Below are 16,931 nucleotides of genomic sequence, written 5' to 3'. Positions count from 1 at the left end.
TCTTTTTTTCTAAGCGCACGATTCAAAATAAATAAATAAAAATGTTGACATTGTGTGTCGCTTTTTTTCTCAGAAGGACAGGATGAATCATTTTTTTTCTTTCTTGAGTGGCCCTAATACTCTTCCATGGAGGTGGTTCCCTAAATCAAAAGTTGCGCAGGACCGACCCCCTTAGAGGCTTTTAGTCCGCCATTTGAGAAGAAGACTTTCAGTGACTTGAGAGTTTCGTTTCTCACATCCAAGCAGGGGAAATATAAACTGAAATCTAAAGAGAGACCGCTTTCTCTTCCTCTGAGCCGATGTCGCTCCATCACTGCTCTCAGTCTCCGGACAGATCTTGAGCAAGCTGGTCACTTCTTTATCTAGAATTACAGTTTCCACCACAATAATGAGTGCAGTGACTCAAGAGACCACAGGTTAATAAAATGGCACCGACAGCATGCCTGCTTCTCCCATCCTGTTTCAGGGTTGCCCCAAGACAAACTGAGCTGGGGCTTCAGCTGTTTCCTGTTTCCGTTTAACATTTCCTTTATGATCGTACTTGTGTCTTATTTGTGTTTTAAATATGTGTTGTATTTTATTGGTTGGTGCCTTGTCAACGATAAATTTGTGTCACCGCTTGGGGCAGACCATGAAGTCTATCCATCTATCAATCCAGATGTTCTGAGCTTCAAAGTGTCTTCATACATAATTCTGATCATACAGACATCATACTGTATAAATAGTGTGATTTTCAGAAATGTTAACCACGATGTCCAGTAAATCTGGGAGGGCTTTCCACCTCACTGGCCAGTGAATAAAGGCCCAAAAGTAATGACTTAAGGTAAAGCTCAGTGTAAATACACACTGAACAGGCCCGTGACTGCAGAACAGGAACGTGCTGCCCTGGTGTCGATAAACCTGCTGAGAGGAGCAGCGGGATCGGGGACAAATTCAAAAAATGCAGAAAGTGCAAGAGGTGTGCCTTGGTGGTTATTGTTCAGTGACGTCTCGTGGTGGGTGTTGGTGGTGTGGGGGTGATGACCCTCAAGTCTTGGTGGTCCAGAAGGGGGGAGCCAGTCTGGGATGTAGTGGATGGGGGTGTTGAGCTTCCCCTCTGGTGGCCCATGAGCTCCATTGCGCACACACATCAATTGGTCTAAAAAGAAACAAAGACATATATATTCTTCTCGAAAAAAGGCATGCACTAGGCAAGGTTAACTTGCCATTCATTGTGAAATGACTGACTGCACAGGGGAAATGTTGGATAACGAAACTTAGGTGAGTTTTATTCGAAACGGATATGAGATTAGAGAGATCATACAAGTTTGTTTCTCTCTCTGGTTTCCTTGAAAGTCAGAAGTGTCCCAAGCAGGACACGCCAGTGGAAGAGTTTCGTTTCTCACGTCCAAGCAGGGAAAATAGAAACCGAAACTTAAAGAGAGACCGCTTTCTCCTCCTCTGAGCGGATGTCGCTCCATCACTGCTCTCAGTCTCCCGACGGATCTCGATCAGGCTGCTCGCTTCAAACTCGTCGTCCGGGATTTCACTCCAGAGTGTCTCTCCCCTCCACCATGAGCACGTTGAACCAGCAGTATGAGGAGAAAGTGCGTCCCTGCATCGACCTCATCGACTCTCTGCGCTCTCTGGGTGTGGAGAAGGACCTGGCGTTGCCCGCCATCGCCGTGATAGGAGACCAAAGCTCGGGCAAGAGCTCCGTGCTGGAGGCGCTGTCTGGAGTGGCTCTGCCCAGAGGAAACGGTGACGTGATCTTCACTTCATTCTGCTTCTCTCTCTCTCTCTCTCTCTCTCTCTCTCTCTCTCTCTCTCTGTTTCCATAGAGGGCAAAAATCCCTAATAATTATAATAATAACCATAATTACGACTTGGCGTGAAATCGATTATATATCGATTACATCTGCACATTGACTTCAAGACGTTTAATGTCATTATGAATAATAAAAGTAACTTCTTCCTAATGTGTCTTCTGTTAAAGAAAAGGGGATAATAAAACATACAGTGAGAGTGACTTTGGGGTAACTTGTATGACGAAGGAAATACTTTTTCGTAGGTTTTTTTTGTTTTTATAAAATTACACTACACTCATAGGACCCGCATGGTGGCTCAAATATCTTTCTGTGTGGAGTTTGCATGTCTTTCCTGTGTGTGTGTGTGTGTGTGTGTGTGTGTGTGTGTGTGTGTGTGTGTGTGTGTGTGTGTGTGTGTGTGTGTGTGTGTGTGTGTGTGTGTGTGTGTGTGTGTGTGTGTGTGTGTGTGTGTGTGTGTGTTTCCTCCTGGTTGCATGTGAGGTAAATTGTCGACACTAAAATTGCCCTTAAGTGTGAATGTGAACGGTGTTTGGTCCACACAGTCCTGAAACCTTCTCCGTGTTAATGTTTCTAATACCTGTAAAATTCCAGAGTCGTAGTAAAACAGGCTTTGGGTAGGTGTTGAAGTAACGAATTGCAAATATTGACTTCACTGTGTTTAAGTAGTTTTATAAGGTACTAATGTGAATATCATTTTACAAGTTTCTAACTTACCAATTCATGTTATGCTTAGAAGGTTGTGAAATATGAAGTGTGAAAAGTATGTGCACAACTGGAAGTAGAATGACTTCTGAACAGCTCAGCACTTTCATGAAAACCTGCCCACACATTCAACACAATTGTCCCCTTTTGTTGTCTGAGCAGGTTTTGCATTGGGAAATGCCTCCCTGCCGAGTATTGGCTGGATGTCAAGTCATTCCTGAGAATAGAAACTGCTTGTAAATGATATCAGTGTTTACAGAATGATCATTTGTGATACTTTACAGCCGGTTTATGCCTCCGGGTTTGTTTATTTAATTAAAGACAGAAATCATCTCGATCAGCTACTTTTGAAATAAAAAACTTGTTACAGTGCTTATCCGTCAATTAATTGTGCCAATGTGATGTTTTAAAAATGTTCAGGGACATTGCTCATGCTCATCTAATGCTCATTATAGTGATCTTCATTCCAAGAACTGATAGTGTTTTAAATATCTGCACACATTTTGTAACTGTCTTATCTTTAATGCAGGTATTGTCACAAGATGTCCTCTCGAGTTGAAGATGAAGAGGAAGAAAAAAGGAGATGAGTGGTATGGAAAGATAAGCTACCAGGATTTTGAGCAAGAGATAGACGACCCGGCGGATGTGGAGAAGAAGATCCGAGAAGGTAATGTTCGCAGGACGCTACTTTTTAAGTCCCACTAAGAAGAGCTACAGACTGATGGAGTGTCATGGACGCCCTAGGTTTTTTGTGTAACATGGTATCCTCTGTCTGCAGCTCAGGATGAAATGGCCGGCGTCGGGGTGGGGATCAGTGACGAACTCATTAGTCTGGAGATCGCCTCCCCTGATGTTCCTGACTTGACTCTCATTGACCTGCCCGGCATCGCCAGGGTGGCTGTCAAAGGACAACCAGAGGACATCGGTGATCAGGTACGGCAACTCATTGCCTTCGGTTGCAATACAGCCTTTGCACGAGCAGCTGTAGTTGTGTTCGGTACAAAACTCAAGTTTGATAGTTGCAACGCTTCTGAGTTCCACTTGTCAATTGATACTTTCAGATAAAGAGGCTGATCCAGAAGTTCATCACAAAACAAGAAACCATCAGCTTGGTGGTCGTTCCATGCAACGTGGACATTGCAACCACCGAGGCTTTGAAGATGGCTCAGCAGGTGGATCCTGATGGCGAGAGGACTCTGGGTAAAGAAATGCGACTTTGTGAGAGGCAGTCCAAGGTGGCTCGCTCTATTTCTAATTTGACTGTCCTTTTAGGGATCTTGACCAAACCTGACCTGGTGGACAAAGGCACAGAGGAGGTGGTTGTTGATATTGTCCACAACGAGGTCATCCACCTCACGAAGGGCTACATGATCGTCAAGTGCCGAGGTCAGAAGGAGATCGCAGATAAGGTGTCTCTTACTGAGGCAATAGAAAGGGAGAAGGCCTTTTTTGAACAACATGCACATTTCTAGTAAGTGTATTTCTTTCAGACAACGTAGTAAAGCCTCAGACGGGTCTTGTTGCGGGTACTGAAGCCCTTCTGTCTTTTAATCCAGCACGCTCTTCGACGGCGGCCACGCCACTGTTCCCAAACTGGCTGAGAAACTCACGCTTGAGCTGGTGCATCACATCGAGGTGCACTCTTCTTATTGGTTCCTTCAGTGCAATATCGTAATAAAATGAATGCTCAGTTGTGACACAGTTCCCCTCGACGGTGTGATTTGCAGAAATCCCTTCCGAGACTTGAGGAGCAGATCGAAGAGAAAATTGCACAAACTCAGGCAGAGCTGGAGAGATATGGAGACGGCCCACCATCTGATGCAGCAGAAAAACTCCTTTTCCTCATCGATGTGAGTTGCCCCCGCTCGTAACATCATCTTTACTGGGCTACATTTTGTTTGTCTACACGAAATCAATCCCTGCAACCCTTGTGTGCCACAGAAAGTCTCAGCCTTCATCCATGATGCCATCAGTCTGACCGAGGGAGAGGAACTCAAGTGTGGAGACAGGTGCAACATATTTTCCACACTGAGACAAGAGTTCGGGAAATGGAAGACCCACCTGGATGATTCAGCAGTGAATTGTGAGTTAGGATGTGGTTGTGGTCAAATCAATTTGGAATTCTCCCCAGAGGCCAAATAGACAACTTGTTAAAGGGAAACCCTAACCCTGGTATGTTCATCATTCAATCTCATCAAATTCTGTTTCAGGGTCTGCGTTGGTTCACTCGTAATTCAGAACTGCACACTGGGACAATGGGGAAAAATGCCATTACAGTTATGCTTATCTATTCAAATAAGTAGGGAAGCTGAGAAATCAAATAACTAAAACCCATGTGTCTGAATTGAGGGAGGCAAGAATACCCAGAAAAACCCCATGAACTCCGACCTGGAATTAAAACATGCTGATGATTGGTACTGCAAACCAACACAGCACATTCGTGTGGAAACCAAAGACAATTGCTGTCATCAAATACCTGAAGTGACTTTTAGAATTAACGCTGACACTAATGTAATCTCCTTTTGTTGGTGTATTTTTCAGTATCTTAAAGGTATACAGGAGGATTTTCCCGAATTTTAGGAAAGAACCGCCCTCTCCACCTTTTGAAAAAAATGCGCATGCGCAACGCTGTACCTGCTCCCGAGACGGAACGCCTACTAAAACGCGTGCAAGAGACATGCACGAGCCCAGTTCTCCTCGTGCACGCTCTGTTTACAAGTCACAAGTCGACATCGCTCACATAAGCTCGCTTTACAAGAAGATTTGCACCAGAGGGGGTGAAACTGTAAAAATGTCCGAGAATAATGCGTCGGGTCGGCCAGCGGCTTGATGAGGACCGTGTGGAGTGAGCTGCGCGCAGGGACGAGCACGTACGACGGGCTTACGTCATATATCACCAGAATGATTGACAATTGGGAGGACCAGTTATTTTGATGATCCACCCGGAAGAAGAAAATCCTCTACTATACCTTTAACAGGAGCATGTCCCCAGTCCTTCCTCGCTTAAACAGAAAAACCTTCTGTGTTCTTTTGTTTTTGTTTTTAACTGTGTTTGACACACCAGTTCTACCTGGTGCACCATAGTCAGTACATTTCTGATCATTCTGATGCATGTTTGGTTTGTAGTTAACTTGAAGATTGAAAAAGAAGTGGATCGATACGAGGAGAAATACCGCGGCAGGGAGCTGCCAGGTTTCATCAACTACAAGACCTTTGAGTTCATGGTCAAGGAGCAGATCAAACAGCTGGAAGAACCAGCTGTCCGGAAACTCAAGGACATTGGAGGTATTTGTTATCGCTCTGATCTAATCCGTAAGTGCGTTGATGTGTTTGGCCACATCCTTAGTTTTGCAAACCAACAGCTTGGGTGAAACATTTACTTTTTGATCAATCTTAAATGTATTTGTGTGAAATTAAAATTTCCATTGCATTGCTCTAGATTAAAACAAACAAACAAAAAAGTACACTCAGATATTATACATGGCCAGCATTATATTACTGATGAACACAGTTTAGCTTTTTTTCATGGGGTTCCGCCAAATAAAGCTCACAGTGTCAAGAAAGTACCATAGTTGACATATCTTTTCTGTCTTGTTTCTTACAGATGCTATTAGGAAGGTGTTGGTGCACATGGCACAAAGTAGCTTTGCTGGATTTCCAAACCTTGTGAAAACAGCCAAGGTACAAACCCTCCACAAGTGTGGCCATAGACACTCCTGCGGTTTTAGTCAGCCCAAGTATTGGTTCTTCTAAAATATGACTTTTTGACCCTGTTCATGATATGCAGTCGCTTCTTTCAGGTGAAGATCGAAGCCATCAAGAAGGAAAAAGAGACTACTGCTGAGGCCATGCTCAGAACTCAGTTCAAAATGGAGCTGCTGGTTTACTCCCAGGATCAGACCTACAGCAGCAGTTTGCACGACAACAAGCGAGATGAGATAAAGTCTGATGCTGAGGACGAGGAGCCACTACGGTATCTCCCAGCATTGTACACACCACAAAATAATGCAACTTTTCAGGAGCTGATGCTGCATCTCAAATCCTATTACCAAGTAAGTTTTACCTCGAGATTCATAAACTACATCAGTAAAGCGATGGGTCTGAACTGCTTAATCACAAGTTCTTTCAAAGCCATTCTTGTCTGTGAAATGATTGTTCTTTAATTTTTAAAAATTTTTTTTTCCTTACAGATCGCTGGCCTTCGCCTGGCTGACCAAGTCCCGCTGGTGATCCGCTACCAGATGCTGCAGGAGTCGGCGCTGCAGCTGCAGCGGGAGATGCTGCAGTTGCTTCAGGACAAAGAGAACGTGGAGTTCTTGCTGAAGGAGGATTTTGACATCGGCATCAAGAGGGAGTCTCTGCAGAGTCGCCTCAACCGCCTCACGAAGGCCCGATCATACCTGGTAGAGTTTTAAAAGCCACGGTTCTGCAGCATCGATCACAAGGCAGAGATTCAGCACCTTAGTTACAGCATGTCGGTGTCAGGGCATTGAGGAGCCTTTAGAAATGCACTTAGAGTTGTATAAGGTTACACTCCAACAGCTGTCTTTTAGTTTAATGTTGTTTTTATACTCGGAATAGCAACATTCTTACATTGTTTTTCATGGATTTTTTGGGGGAGTTTCTTTTTATTGTTGGTGGACCATTGTAGTTTTTATTACCTGAGAGTGTAATATTACGGAATATTACAAAGACATCTTAGGATCCGTCCTCATCAACATCTTGGAAATAAATCTCAAAAGCTGAACTCACAGTTTTAGATCTAGATTTTCCATGAGGTCACGTCGGGTCATATAAGAGGAGTAGAAATGTATTGGTCAGTGAATGTGTACTTTGTTTCCACTTAGTCCGTATGGGGTTGTGGTGACAGCATTGTAATGCCCAGGCATTTCCGTTACCCGCAACTTATTCCTGCTCCTCTGGACCACAGATATAATCTCTCCTGAGACAAGGTCATGAATTACTGTTTTTAATAAAGGGAAAAAAAACAACTAGTCTTGTTTTAAAAATCTGTGACATAAATAAAAAATAAAGAATAAATATCAGTTCTGTTTAGTCTTACTAAAATCCATCCAATCGCTCTTTATTCGATTTTTATGTTTAGTTCTACTTGAAGTGAAAGAATTAAAAATGATAGAGCCATTAAAAAAAGTGGGTGTTTTGGCTCCATCCACTGGTTTTAAGTTGAGTGGCATGTAAACGAAGTGGGCATGCAATGATTTGATGTTTCCTCAAACCCACACTTAATTCACACCACTGACATATATAGTATGTTTTTAATCATTTTTCAATGGGATACAGATGCTGAGGTGGTGTAGCGTTTTGCCCTTTTGCTTGACGGTTGTCAAAGGGGTTTCAACTTTGGCCAGATGTTTCTGTGTGAAGATTAACCTGTAAACACAATGCGAGGAGTGGATTTTTTTCGACCCAATTCCACAAATGTGCATTTGTAACCACTAACCACTACACCAGTAAAACACTGTTTTTGAGCTACCGTCAATTTCAAAACATGACATTCTCGGCAGTTTGGCTCAGGTGATTTGAAATGAAATCCTCAAGAATCATTTAGATACAATTCCAGCAGGTGTCATATGTGGCTGCCATCATCAAATTGTTACTCTTATCATTTGGTTTCAAATCCTTTTCAGTCAGTGACGACCTGAAGTCTTAAATCCATGATCAAGATCAATCATGCGCTGCTCTTCCAGCTTTCCTCAGTTCCCATTTGTTCTGGGATTTTTCTCTTAAGCAGAATTGTTGATCAGTTCGATCCTAACTTGCTCTATGCTGATCTTGATTCTGATTGTGAAGCCAGGTTAAGTGTTATTCTTTTATCTACCATACCTTTCCGTGGTCTCATGTGAATTGGCGTTTCCTTTTAAGAATTACAGTACCAAACAATTTCTTTATCCACTCGTTTTCCCTCTCACTGGTGGCTTTTTAAATATTTGTTCTTCATGACTTTCTCTGCTGATGAGAGTAACTTTTTGAACTTTAAAAGCAGATATTAAATCGACTTTTAACCTGCTCATTTAATGAAACGATGAATAACAGACTTGGCGTCATTCAGACACTCAAAGCTGAAAGTCTGCACTTCTTGATCGTTTCATTTCAAATGAGTAATGGGTGTGTGCAGAGCTGGAATGCAGAAATGTTCTAACCTTTCGGTACGTGGCGAGAACAATTCACTATTGAGGTGAATAAATGGAAGAGGCGAACCACGGCCAAATCAACTTTATTCAAAAATACATAGAAAAGGATTCTGAGGAAAAAGCTAAATTGTAAAAGCAGTTTGTTGCAGAAATTCAATTCAGGATTTCAAGGTGTTCATTCGCTGCTGTCCATCAGGCTCTCCTGACAGTTGTCGTCGTTTTCTGACTTCTCATCATCTGCAAAAGATTTTAAAAACCAGAAAGAGTAAGAGTCTCGCTCCACGATCTGAACAGGTGAAACATTTCCTGCTCTGTTGATCCCCGCAAAACCTTGAGAAAACAAAAAGTACTCACTGTCAAGAGTCTGCTGCAGCTCCTGTATGGTGCTGAGCAGCACGTGGAATTGCTTCTTCCTCAACTCCAACTGATTGAAACAGAAAGCAAATTCAAAGAACAAAATCCGGATGGTTGATGAAAATATTTGCCAGGATAAAAACACAAGGTCTTACCTTTGCGTCCACATTTTCCTTGATGTGTGACAGCTGCTGGAGTTCTTTGTCGAGTGCCTCCAGCTGCCTGCAGAAGGACGAGGCAGAAACAACAACTCCCTCTTAAAACAGAGCAATTCAACCAATTCTTTCAATAAAACAAGAGCCAAGTTGACTTACTTGAGTGTTTCATGCCGGTCTGGATGTTGCTGGATAACCTTGGCTAAAGCGTCATACTCTTAAAAAAAAAAAGAAAAAGAAGAAAAAGAAAGAAAGATGGGAAACATATTTTTAAATATTATTTTGACAACCAACATCCTGCCAACACATTGGTGAATAATAACAGTAATGATAAAAAGCTTCTTAGAATCACTCCTAAGAATGCTGCTAAGAGTTCACTTATGAGTAAAAAAAAAAATTCAGAGCGCACACTGTCTGTCGCTGGAGACTTCCGTTCTGTTCCATCTGCTTTTATGAGTATTTACAGCCATAACGCACAGATATACTAAATTGTATGTATTCTGGGAAAGTCTAAGTTTATGTGTTTTGAGTTGTCCGTTTTCCTTGCTTGCACTTGTAAACCAAACTGCAATCAAGATGCTCGATTCACCAATGGGTTACACGTAAAATAAAGAAATTATAGATTTTATACCACTTGTATTATCATAAATACTTCATACGTGATGCAGCTTAGTGCATTTCTACATTACGACTGTAAATCCTCATAAAAGCTGCCTCCGTGGACTGGAATCACATTTTGACGCAACTCCTGTTCCGGTGCATACCGGCCCACTTGAAGGACAGACATCGGTTGTCATCAAACAAACATGAAGTCTAAAAAAGTTCATTGGTGACCCTAAATTGCTTAAGTGTGAATGTGTGTGGTTGTTGACGTGTCCCCCTGTGAGGGAATGGCGACCTGTACAGGTAGGGTGTACCCTGCCCTCGCCCATAGTTAGCTGGGATTGGCTCCAGCAAACTGCAGTACAGAACATGATTGAAACTTGTTTGTACCTTGACGATTCTTTCGTATCCTCTTGGCCCTCTGGATTTCCTTCTTACATTCTGCTATCTTCTCGTGTGCAGATGTGATGTTTTCTTCTGTGGAGGCAAAATAAAAACAAACAACCCAAGTGTGAGTACACAGGAGGATCATGAAGAAGTCAAGAGCCAAAAAGTATAATCCCAGGATCAACATATCAGTCACCTACCTATGTTAGTGTATATTTTCTCATAATTTTCCATTTCCCGCAGGTTCATGTCATAAACCATCAACGTCTTTCCCATGGAGTTTTCACACTGAGTCAGGATGCCCAACATCCTCTGATACTGCGTGAATCTGAACAAGAAAATCAGACATTTTTCCCACACAAGTTGTCAATAGAAAAACAATCAGAGAATGCAGCTTTCTCACCCGTCTTCTGTGCTAGTAGGCGAGTTACACCATTTTATGAAACTCTTCAGGAACACGTTTATTTTACGGTCGTCTCCAGCGCCATCGCCATCGATAAGAAGGCGTTTCCGAATTACTTCATCTGGAAAAATATATAAAACAAAGAGTAAACTGGACACATTCCGTGTAGCATCAGCTAACAACCCAGAAACAGGGTGCTAACAGCGAGCCTGCTAACATGGCTGCTGTTCGGAAAATAACCGCTTTTTACGGATAAAGGGTTCATTTTGGTCAGAGGAACCGTGTGGATGATTACACTTTAATATACAAAACAGCACCGAAACTCGTAGGTTTAAAGGGAGAGACAGAATCGGTGAATCTAACTTCTACTGACCGTCAGTCACAGCACCCATGTCTGCGCTTCCTCTTCTCGACAGGGTTGGATGCGGTGAATGCTCGGGTGAGCGCACAACACAGCACAAAAGCTGCACAACGCCCCCATCTGGTCCGGAGTAGTAACTACAGGTTCAATCCCATAAACCGGTCCGCTCAGTGTGATACATTTTTGATTCATTCATTTCCACACGAGGAAGCATCACATAACAGTGAACACTCCTGTTTAACTGGGAGATAGAGGAGAGATAATGAGAGGGCGAAGACAGAGATTAACAGGGAAACAGATGCCTTATTACCCAATGTAAAAGCTTCTAAGTAATACAAGTCAGTATTTATTTCGATTGTTAATGGTTAACAATGGTAAATGGTAGTAGTATGTTTTATTTGAAATTTGGAATTGCAATTTTGCAATCAAGGATAATGTTGCAAAAAAGAAAATTGAAACGTGTGGAGTGAGAGAGAAAGTTCCAACATTTCACAATCTCGTTCTCATCCCTGGTATTATTTAACTGAACTTCATTTGAGTAATTGTTCAACTTGCATGTGCTTCCTGTACATGCTGGGAATTTCTCTGTGCACTCTGATTTCTTCTCACGCACCTGATATGAACCTCCATCCACTCATCTTCTATACTGCTTTATTCTGTCATGTGCAGAGTAGTCGGATGCTGTAGCCAATTCCAGCTAACTGTGGGTGAGGGCAGGATACACACTGGGCTCGTCGCCAGTCCATCACTAAACAAGCACAGAGAGACAACTACGCACATTCACATTTATACCTATTGTCAATTGAGGGTCCCTAATTAATCTTACATGCATGTTTTTGGACTGTGGAAGGAGTAGCTGTGTAGGGAGAACATGCAAATAATAAGGAACAACAGACAAACTAACTAACTAACTAGCTATCACACATTATTTTTATACATTTCTATTCAGACAGGCCTTTTATTGACCTGTAGCTGCTTAATGTTATTTATTATCTGCAATGTTATTTATTTTACTTGTTTTTGTTTATGTGTTTTGCCTCTCTGTATCTTATCTATAACTCCCATTTTATCAGTTCTACTACATATACTCATATTTTTACAGGTTTGATTTCTGTTTTTATTGTTCTGCTAATAATGCTGTTCAGCTCTTTATGATCTTTATCTCTTTATCTGTGAAAGGCGCTATATAAATACATTTTACTTACTTACGTACTTACTTACTTACTTACTTCCTTACATACTTACTTACTTACTTACTTACTTACTTACTTACTTACTTACATACTTACTTACTTACTTACTTACTTACTTACGTACTTACTTACTTACTTACTTACTTACTTACTTACTTACTTACTTACTTACGTACTTACTTACTTACTTACTTATTAATCCCCATTAAGAAATTCCTGTTTCCATGGGTTTTTAGTGGTACACCTCTTAAAAATTCCATTCAAGATTTGGCCATGAACACAACTGTAATAACTGGAAAGTCTATTGTCTATTAAAACGAGACCAACATTTCACGCTTTTCATAAAGAACTATTTCACTATTTTACATCTTTTAAATGTATGGGGAAGAGGAATACACTTTTGTGGAGCATTTCAACCTTACATTGAAAGCCTAGCCTCTTTTTTCCACTGAACTATTTGTTTATTCTTCCTTTATATTTTGTTGTCTTGTTTGTTTGTTCTATTTGTCACAAGATACAAAATACAGAAAATGTAAAACAATGTTACTGCGCCGTATATATTTCGTAATTTGCTATTTAAAAAAAAAAGTGTACCTGTGGAAAGTAAACTGGTCCTCAGTACGCAACCAGTACGTACGTACGTTCGGACGTGCGTTGTGTACGTAACGCGCCGTGACGTCAGAGTCCCAGAATGCAGTCTGGTAAACAGACATGGAAGCACCAGGTGAAGACCTCCACAGAGGCTGAGCGCTGTACCCGCTCTCTCACACCGCCGTCTGTCTCTTTCGCTCCGTGCATCCAGCTGACTTTCACCGGCCCGGTGGCCCAGTGAGGCGTGCGGCATCCAGAGTCCCGGTAAGAGTCGAGCAGGTGTCGGTGTGTGGTGACGGCTGATGACTTGTGCTGTCATGGCTGTCTCCAGGCTCGCTAGCAGGCTAATGGAGCAGTTAGCGTCTGTACCAGTCACCGAGCCTCACTGCACCGAGCCTCTCCTCGGGACACGACACCTCACACAGTCCCCGTCGGTGCCCTCGAGACCTCGCGTTCGTCCAGCTCGGGAGCTTTTCCTCCTCGCGTATTTAAAACAACATCCGCCACAACGTGCTTTATGTCTGGCAGAGGTGAGAGAGAGAGAGAGGGCGAGAGAGACGATAGCCATTAAGACTGCTGGCTCCAAACTGCTGCTCCTACTTTCTTCAATGACAAGTGTTTAATTTACGCTCTAATTGCATAATGACATCTTGTAAAACTCATCGTATTTGAAATGACGCCTTTATAGAGGCCAAAACAAAGCTGAAGTTACATCGTCAGTCACTGTAAGTGCTTTGACAAGTGCATTAACAACTAATCCTATTTTATTGATTTCTAATGGATTGTGGGAAGTAATGTTCAATCACACGAGCCGATCCGACCAAATATTTATTTTAATAATCAGTAACACCTGAAGTTTTCAATCCTCCTGCATTGTGTTTGATAGGAGTCAATTGGACAGACGGGTACATGTGTCCATCCATCCATCCATCCATCCATCCATCCATCCATCCATCTTCTATACTGCTTGTATTCTATTCAGAGCAGCGGGGCGCTGGAGCCAGTCCCGGCTAACTATGGGTGAGGACAGGATACGCCCTGGACGGGAGGCCAGTCCATCACAGCACGGGCACATTCACACATCGGGTCAATTCTGATTCCGAATTGAGTGCCACTAGTTAACTTCACAACTGAGTTTTTAGACTGTGGGTGGAAACCAGTGTACCCGGATGAAACCCACGCACACATGGGCGGAACATGCAAACTCCACGCAGAGAGGCCCCAGGCGATCTGGGCCCAATATTTAGTTGGACCCAGACCCTCTCGCTGTGTGGCGAGAACGCAAACCAAATCCTATTGTCTTGCAATGTAGGATAAGAAGGTACTCAAACACTTTTTGTGACATTTCAATTCAACCATGTCATTTTCCTCCTGCCTCCCATCATTTTTGACACAATGTCATTTGAACATCTCTTTAAAATTAAGTCCCATCCTCTTAGAATGAACTTGTGCGCTGACGTGACAGGCCGAGGCATTTGAATGACTGAAATGGGTCAGATTTATCCTGGCAGCAGCTAATTCAGCACCAACGTCATCGTTTGAGGCTGTTTAAGAAGGTTAAATAATCAAAATTATGGTAATGAATGTTTAAAATAGAAAACATTGCTAATGTCTGTCAGTGGGCCGTCATAATGAGAGAAGACCCCCCCCCCCCCCCCCCCCCCCACCCCACCACTGGAATGATTGCATACATTTGGTTAAAAGTGTCATTTTAAGTTGACGTTGACAATTTCTAAAAAAAAAATTTCAGTAGGAAGCAGACAGTTATAAAAGAGTAGTGAAATAATATGATAATAAGGTAATAACTGACAATAGCTTATTTGCTTGCATGACAAAGTTAGGGTTAGGGTTATACATCATTGACACATGTTGGCAGTGAGAATTGTAATGATTTTTCATGGTGTCAAAAATGAAGGATTGGGTTCATGGTTACACGTTGCGAGTGTCTGCGTTCCAGCACTACAGTGGTGACCATTATATTTTGGGGAAAATATAGCAGCCGGGCTCTTGTTTCAAGTGGTCATGTGACCTTGCCGGCCTGCGGCAGTGTCGTGGCTTGTTGTTAAAGTGGAAGGACAACTTATATTTGGTATTATTTACAATGATACCACATTATAGATTATTTTACAGGCCTCGTGTAAAAAAAACTAAAAAACCTAAAAACCTTTGTATGGACAGATTCATTGTCAAATGGTTTGTTTGAGTGATTTAGGAAGAAATCAAGGAAGAAATTCACTGGTTCTTTTATTATTTTTGTCCTCTCAGGTACAAACTACCTTTATGAATCGAAACAGCTGATGACGGAGTCTGCTCTTACCCATATTTAGTTAACCATCAAAGGATTGTATTTTTCCTTACCTGAGCAAACCAAGTGTTAAAATCCAATATAATTGAACGCCATGTCCTGTAGTTGCAGTGAACGACACAGCAATATATTGGAGTTACGTCATTTATTAACTTTTTTGAAGCATTACATAACAAAATTGGTCAATTTAAACTGCCAAGGTGTGCACACAATTCCAAAGTTGTTTTTTTTTTTTTTATTTGACAAATGCAATTGAGTGTAAAGTCAGTCTGTGAATGCTCCGCAAAACTAACCTGATGTCAAGGCAGCAAACCAGATGATAAAAGTTCCAAGTCTTTGAAATGATTCATGTGGATGAGTAGAGGTGGTGCCTAATAGACTGGATTACTGCACAGTGGTGAGGAGCTCCGTGGCAGACCTCGGGGAGGACAGTGTTACCTCATCGACGTGGTTTTAACAATTCCACTGTTTAACTGCATCAAGAAACAGCACAACAAGGAACCTGATACTAACTCATCTTCCCTGTGTGTGTGTGTGTGTGTGTGTCCAGATTTCCTCTCCAGTGTGTGTGCCAGCCAGCAGTCACCCAAACTGATGAGGATCGTCTGATTGAGTTAAAAAAAAGGTTTCCTTGTTGCTTTTCTTTGCCAAGGTAAGATCCTCACTACTGCACATTATGAGCGATTAGTGTATTCATGAACTCTTTATTTGAAGGTCTACTGTATAATGCATTGCACCGACTCTCAGAAGGCATTGAAACGCATTCATAGCACTTTTTGAAATACGCTCTGAATGTAGAGAATATTATACGATAACTTATTGAACGGGATAAGGATTGTTGGCGGTTGATCTGATGTGTTTTTAGCCAATCATTCATATATCGGTGACAAAGTGATAAATACTTTATTCAGTTGACTCTGAGACCCTGCGTTGTGTATCATGTTATATTACACAAATAATTATTCTAAAAGTAAATCAAGTAACCCGAAGACTAATAAATCAAGCTGCGCTTACAACATGTGAGGACTGTTCATAACACCTCATGCATTATGTTGTAATATCAACTTTACATGGTGCTGTCACTTTACTCAATGTTGGCCAATAACACTGATGTTGATTAGAAGTACTGACACTTTAGACAAACCAAGTAATTTGCTGACATATTGTTGGTATTAATAACTTTGCGTTCTGCTAGTCTCTTTTCTTTTACGTGTTACCACATTTCAGGATTTTTTCACAATTTGTACAACACGTAGCTTCATATCTCCCAGAACAACTGGTGTTACCTTGCCATAGAGACAGTAGATATATAAATATAAATGAGTATATAGCATCACAGATGCACCTTGTTTTAATTGATGATGCAGACATTAATAACCAAGTATAATTTGTATTGTGATTATAATGCTATATGAATGTGCAATACACTTTACATAAGGTGTTACTGTATTTGTTTCATTTCTATTTCATTATTATGAGTGCCTTCAGATGTTTCCAGTTATTTACTCTGAGGAGTTCAAAAAGCAGATGTGTACCAACGGAGGGTCTGAGCAGACTGGATCAGAGACTGATCAAACACTTGATTCCATACTTGCATTTTGGCCAAATAAAGTGACGGACACAGAGAGTGGACGTCATACATGAGCACAAGAGTTATCAGCAGATACAGAGGGCAGCGAATTCCCGCATTATTTAGCGGTTTCCACATCCCATAGTGGACGGGGGAAAAAAAGTGATGGGGACTAGATAATATATAACAGCTCAGAAACGTCCTTATTTCGTATACCACAATGCTCTTCTCCTGTGAAGTAAAGAAAAAGTCAACAAGTGCACCACAACCGTCAGCTCGTCTGCTTGTCAGCATCGATAGCTCTCAGGTGAACCACAGATATCGGCCCCGATAAGAGCGGACATCCC

The 16,931-nt window shown here is 41.8% G+C and overlaps 3 protein-coding genes across 4 annotated transcripts in view; 2 read left to right on the top strand and 1 right to left on the bottom strand.

The window, feature by feature from the left end:
- The first annotated feature begins 1,489 nt into the window (after positions 1-1,489).
- LOC308129622 (interferon-induced GTP-binding protein Mx-like) lies at positions 1,490-7,501 on the top strand. The gene is made up of 12 exons (XM_080495610.1): positions 1,490-1,740; positions 3,040-3,177; positions 3,289-3,443; positions 3,572-3,710; positions 3,783-3,981; positions 4,067-4,145; positions 4,238-4,360; positions 4,452-4,593; positions 5,637-5,795; positions 6,115-6,191; positions 6,311-6,562; positions 6,701-7,501. Exons 1-12 carry the CDS (start codon positions 1,554-1,556, stop codon positions 6,923-6,925), a joined length of 1,875 nt encoding a protein of 624 aa, XP_080351736.1. The 5' UTR covers positions 1,490-1,553; the 3' UTR covers positions 6,926-7,501.
- Positions 7,502-8,729: 1,228 nt separating this feature from the next.
- On the bottom strand, positions 8,730-10,981 carry thoc7 (THO complex 7). The gene is made up of 8 exons (XM_080494512.1): positions 10,938-10,981; positions 10,565-10,685; positions 10,362-10,489; positions 10,165-10,251; positions 9,331-9,388; positions 9,172-9,238; positions 9,017-9,086; positions 8,730-8,899 (listed from the first exon to the last, which is right to left on the bottom strand). The coding sequence occupies exons 1-8, from the start codon at positions 10,954-10,956 to the stop codon at positions 8,838-8,840; spliced, it is 612 nt and encodes a 203-aa protein (XP_080350638.1). The 5' UTR covers positions 10,957-10,981; the 3' UTR covers positions 8,730-8,837.
- A 1,851-nt stretch (positions 10,982-12,832) lies between these two features.
- Positions 12,833-16,931, top strand: part of atxn7 (ataxin 7) — a 28,317-nt gene continuing 24,218 nt past the window's right edge. For both annotated transcript variants that reach the window (XM_080495489.1, XM_080495488.1), the window contains exons 1-2: positions 12,833-12,973; positions 15,565-15,666. The gene's annotated coding sequence lies outside the window, so the exon portion shown is untranslated. The remainder of the gene's footprint in view (positions 12,974-15,564; positions 15,667-16,931) is intronic.

The sequence above is a fragment of the Blennius ocellaris genome (genome assembly GCF_963422515.1).
Source record: "Blennius ocellaris genome assembly, chromosome: 4".
In the NCBI taxonomy this organism is placed as follows: domain Eukaryota; kingdom Metazoa; phylum Chordata; class Actinopteri; order Blenniiformes; family Blenniidae; genus Blennius; species Blennius ocellaris.
The sequence above is the reverse complement of the archived record's forward strand: the minus strand, read 5'-3'. Positions and strand labels throughout refer to the sequence as shown.